The sequence below is a fragment of the Borostomias antarcticus genome (genome assembly GCF_949987555.1).
Source record: "Borostomias antarcticus genome assembly, chromosome: 11".
In the NCBI taxonomy this organism is placed as follows: Eukaryota; Metazoa; Chordata; class Actinopteri; order Stomiiformes; family Stomiidae; genus Borostomias; species Borostomias antarcticus.
In genome coordinates this window covers 25,569,936-25,574,931 of record NC_140244.1, presented here as the reverse complement: position 1 = coordinate 25,574,931, position 4,996 = coordinate 25,569,936, and the positions used below count along the sequence as shown (strand labels likewise).

Genomic DNA, 4,996 nt, shown 5'->3' with positions numbered 1-4,996 from the left:
TTCAGCCAATCAGAATAAAGCAACAGAGGCCGGTGGACATCCCTCTCTCCGTCAAATAAACATAGAAAGAACATAGAAATGAAAGATGTGTTTTCTATGATGGGCGCTGTCCCTGCTGTATCCCCATCTTCTCTCATCCCGCGTTTTCTCCCGAGCTCCGATCTCAAGAGAAGGACTTCTGGAACACGTTCTCCATGTGTGATGTCTGATCTGAAATCCTGGTGTTCTCCTCCACACAAGCCCCGCCGTGACTCCGCCCATCAGCATCCGTGGATCGGTCAATCTACTGGTCAGCCTGTGAATTGTGCCTCTCCCATGAATGACCATTGTGCTCTTAGTGAGGTCGTCCATTTCTCTCGATTCTCTGTGGTTCAGTCTTCACCATGGAATGTTCTTCTACTCTCCTCTCTTCTCTTCCCCTCCTCCTCTCCTCTTCTCTCATCCTCCTCCCCTCATCCTTTCTTCTCCTCCTCCTCTTTATCTGCTCTCCTCCTCCTCTCATATCCTCTCCTCTTTCCCTCCTCCTCTCCTTCTCCTCTCCCCCCCTCTTTCTTCTCCTCCTCCTTATCCTGTCCTCTGCTCCCCTCCTCCTCTCATATCCTCTCCTCTTCCCCTCATCCTCTCCTCTCTCCTCCTCTTCCCCTCCTCCTTTCTTCTCCTTCTCCTCCTCCTGTCCTCTGCTCTCCTCCTCCTCTCATATCCTCTCCTCTCTTCCCCTCATCCTCTCCTCTCTCCTCCTCTTCCCCTCCTCCTCTCTCCTCCTCTTCCCCTCCCCCTTTCTTCTCCTCCTCCTCTCCTCTCTCCTCCTCCTCCCCTCCTCCTGTCCTCTGCTCTCCTCCTCCTCTCATATCCTCTCCTCTTTCCCTCCTCCTCTCCTTCTCCTCTCCCCCCCCTCTTTCTTCTCCTCCTCCTTATCCTGTCCTCTGCTCCCCTCCTCCTCTCATATCCTCTCCTCTTCCCCTCATCCTCTCCTCTCTCCTCTTCCCCTCCTCCTTTCTTCTCCTTCTCCTCCTCCTGTCCTCTGCTCTCCTCCTCCTCTCATATCCTCTCCTCTCTTCCCCTCATCCTCTCCTCTCTCCTCCTCTTCCCCTCCTCCTCTCTCCTCCTCTTCCCCTCCCCCTTTCTTCTCCTCCTCCTCTCCTCTCTCCTCCTCCTCCCCTCCTCCTGTCCTCTGCTCTCCTCCTCCTCTCATATCCTCTCCTCTCTTTCCCTCCTCCTCTCCTCTCTCCTCCTCTTCCTCCTCCTGTCCTCTGCTCTCCTCCTCCTCTCATATCCTCTCCTCCTCCCCTCCTCCTCTCCTCTCTCCTATCTCCCCCGCCTCTTTCTTCCCCTCCTCCTCTCCTCTCTCCTCCTCCTCCCCTCCTCCTTTCTTCTCCTCTCCTCCTCCTCTCATATCCTCTCCTCCCCTCCTCCTCCCCTCCCCTCCTCCCCCTGCTCTCCTCAGACCGTGGTGACGGAGAGCAGGGGGTTGTAGACCTTCTTGCCGTCCGGTGACCTGCTGCCGTGGGCCAGGAGCTCCTGGATGGTGAACCAGTTATCCAGGATCCTCCTGTTCCTCCTCCTGCTGCTCTTCCTCTGGCTGAGCGCCAGGATGCTGTCCCCTTCCTGTCCCGCGGCTCCGCCCCCCTCCCCGGCCCCGCCCACCTCCCCGCCCCCCCTCTCCCCCCTCAGGTAGTCCAGCCGGCTCTGCGCCATGAACTCGCGCCTCCTCCTCTGCTCCCGGGCTCTGGCCAGGTGCTGCTTGCGCTCCTCCTTGCTCCAGTAGCGCCCCATCTTCATCTCGCTGACGGCGTCGTCGTCCGTGGTGGCGCCGCTGCGTTCCTCGCGGATCTTCATGGCGCGCGCCTTCAGGAGGCGGTCCCGCACCGGGCGCTTGGCCACGTAGCGCGTGCCGTCGCTGCGAACTTTGACCTTCCATTCCATCCGGGGGGAGGAGGAGGAGGAGGCCAGGGGTAGAACTAGGCCCAGGCGGGAGTGGTGGGCGGGGCTAGGGAAGTGGTGATGCGCCTCCTGGCCAGCGGGGGCGCTGCTCACGCTCCGTGGGCTGGCGGGGGCGCTGCTACAGCCCGCCGCCAGGCCGCGCTCCTCCTCCTCCCCCTCGGCGCTGCCCCGCCCCCTCCCCCCGCTGCCCCGCCCTACCCCACCCCCGCGCTCCCCCAGGGGCTCCAGCAGGGCCGTGGGGTAGTTGGAGGGCAGCGCCAGGCAGCTCTGGTAGCGCTCCAGGGGACCGGTGCCGACCCCGACCCCGACCCCTGACCCCAACCCCCGGCTCCTCCGGGGGAAGTAGGGGCTGGACTCGGCGCTGCGCCCTCCTCCTCCTCCCGGCCTGACGGGGGCGCCACCCCCGCCGCCGCCATCGCCTTCTCTGGAACCCCTCCTGGACCCCCCGCCCTCGGCCGCGCCCCTCCGAGACCCCGCCTCTCCGCCCGGCGGCCGCGCCGTCTGGAACTTCCTGTAGCTGTTGGGCGAGAAGGAGCAGTTCGACGGGGCGCGCCTCCTCTCCCTGCGACGGCCGAGGGGGGAGAGGGGGGAGAGGAGGGGGAGGAGAGGGGGCGGGGACGTGCAGGACTCCCCCCCCCCCTCCTCCTCCTCCTCCTCCTCCTCCTCCTCCTCCCTCCTCCTGGACGGAGAGCGGCGGCAGGCGCTCTGTGCTGACCAGCGGCGTGCTCCGGCAGCTCTCGCCGCCCGTGTTGTAGGCGCTGGTGCTCTCGCGGTCCGAGCGTTCCACCCTCTCCGGCGCCTCGTTGATGTCCGACAGCTCGTGGTGGCGGCGGGCGGGGTCGTCCGGCTCGGGGGCGTGGCCTACGCCGGCGCCGCGCCCGGCCGTCTCCTCCTCCAGGAGCCACGCCTTCAGGCAGCGCTCGCGCAGCTGCTGCATCTTCTGCGCCCGCAGGATGTTGCGGCATTTGAACTCCAGGTGGCGCAGCTCCTCCTCCAGCAGGGCCATCTCGTGCTGAGTCAGCCCCTCGACCTCCTCCTCCCCCTCTCCCTCCCCCTCTCCCTCCTCCTGCTCCTCCTCTCCCTCCCCCTTCCCCCCTCCCTCGCCTCCTGGCTCCGCCCCCCCGGCGCCCCCCCTCTCCTTCTCCCCCTTCCCTCCGCTCCGCTCATACTGGCACTTGATCTCCAGCAGCTCCCGGTACCGCTCGCACTCTTCCTCGGTCAGGCCCGGCATCATCATCATCATCGCCAGGGGGTGCCCGACTCCTCCTCCGATTCCTCCCCCCACGCCGCCTGCTCCGCCCTCCAGGCCCGGCAGCGAATCGGAGCTGAGCTGGAGCTCGTGGCGGTGGAGGTGGTGGTGTTGGTGGTGGTGGGGGGCGTGGCCAGGTCCGGGCGAGGGGGAGGGGAGCGGGCGGAGGTGGCGCGTGCTCCCCGGCGTGTTGGTGGCGTCGGTGTTGCAGGCGCTGGTCTGCTCCAGCAGGTCGTGCTCGGACGACTCCTCGTAGCGCGTGCTCTCGTCCGTGCGGCCCACGCCGCTGTCCAGCTCCTGGCTGTTGCCCAGGCCTGGCCCCTCCCCTTCCTCCTCCTCATCCTCACCCCCTCCTCCTCCTCCTCCTCCTCCCACCGGGGAGCCCAGGAGGGGCAGAGGCCCCCTGCGGAGGCGGTAGAGGCTGGCCAGGTGGGGGGCGTGGTGGTACTCGTCCACCCTCGCCCCGGGAAGCCAGCCTGACTCCGTGTCGTCGGGCCCTGCGAGGTTCTCATTCTGCACGGATGATGTTTACAGTTGTTGTTGTTGTTGAAGTTGTTGTTGTTGTTGATGATTAATGATGTTATTGATTTCATCGCCCGAGGAAGAAAAGAGAGAATATGGATGAGAGAGGGACATTTTATCGTGCAGCTTTAGGTTACAATACAACAGTATAAACAACATGATATAAACAAACACAGTCAATGCAATATTGCCACCCCCCCCCCCCCCCCCCCAGAAGGTTTACACCCAGATAGCAAGCGGATCTGGGCCATATACAGATCTGGCCCTTGTGGCTTAGTTCCGGCCCATATATGGCCCAGAATCATTACACATCCGCTTGCTATCAGGGCACTGATGGTATGTTTACCCTACTTCTCTCCCTCTCCTTGGGTGCCCTGCTTTCTACCAAGCTAGAACCAGGAGAGGAGAGGTGTGTGTGTGCTTGTGTGTGTGTGTGTGTGTGTGTGTGTGTGTGTGTGTGTGTGTGTGTGTGTGTGCGTGTGTGTGTGTGTGTGTGTGTGTGTGTGTTTGTGTGTGTGCATGTATCTTTTTCTGTGCGTGTATACACAGACATGACCTTGAGAGACGAAAATAGGACATTCTCTTCTCATCCTCTTCTCATCCTCTTCTCATCCATTCTCTCTGTTCCTCGCCTTCCTCTGTCAGCCCTTCATCAGCTGCTGTCAAACCTTACAAGCCCTCCCACCCACCCCCCAATCATCCTCTCTCTCTCTCCCTCGCTCTCTCTCTCTCCATCTATCTCTCCCTTTCTCTCTCTCTCCTTCTCTCTCCCCCCCTCTCCCCCCTCTCTCTACCCCCTCTCTCTCTCTCCTTCTCTCTCCCCCTCTCTCTCTCTCCTTCTCTCTCCCCCTCTCTCTCTCTCCCTCGCTCTCTCTCTCTCCATCTATCTCTCTCCCTTTCTCTCTCTCTCCTTCTCTCTCCCCCTCTCTCTCTCCTCTCTCCCTCGCTCTCTCTCTCTCCATCTATCTCTCTCCATTTCTCTCTCTCTCTCCCTCTCTCTCACCTCTTTCTCTCTCCCTCTCTCCACCCCCCCTCTCCTCTCTCTCACCTCTATCTTTCTCTCCATCTCCCCCCCTCTCTCTCTCCCTCTCTCTCTTTCACCCTCTCTCCATCTCTCTCCATCTCTCCCCCTCTCTCTCTCCCTCTCTCTCTTTCACCCTCTCTCCATCTCTCTCTCTCTCTCTCTCTCTCCATCTCTCTCTCTGTTGTGATACCCAGTCACAGATAGCCTGTCTGTCTCGTTCTGGGTTGTGCTGATCTAATGGCGTGGTTGTCATGGTGAGG

The 4,996-nt window shown here is 61.9% G+C and overlaps 2 protein-coding genes across 2 annotated transcripts in view; one reads left to right on the top strand and one right to left on the bottom strand.

Annotated features, from left to right (window-relative positions):
- Positions 1–1,440: 1,440 nt before the first annotated feature.
- On the bottom strand, positions 1,441–4,989 carry LOC311315535 (PDZ domain-containing protein 4-like; the record flags this gene model as incomplete). The annotated part of the gene is made up of 4 exons (XM_084446205.1): positions 1,441–2,097; positions 2,140–2,503; positions 2,604–3,703; positions 4,927–4,989. 4 exons carry the CDS (start codon positions 4,987–4,989, stop codon positions 1,441–1,443), a joined length of 2,184 nt encoding a protein of 727 aa, XP_084302331.1.
- The window catches only part of rps21 (ribosomal protein S21), a gene marked incomplete at its 3' end in the record, with an annotated part of 454,986 nt that continues 454,907 nt past the window's right edge, over positions 4,918–4,996 (top strand). The window contains exon 1 of the mRNA XM_084445828.1: positions 4,918–4,929. The remainder of the gene's footprint in view (positions 4,930–4,996) is intronic.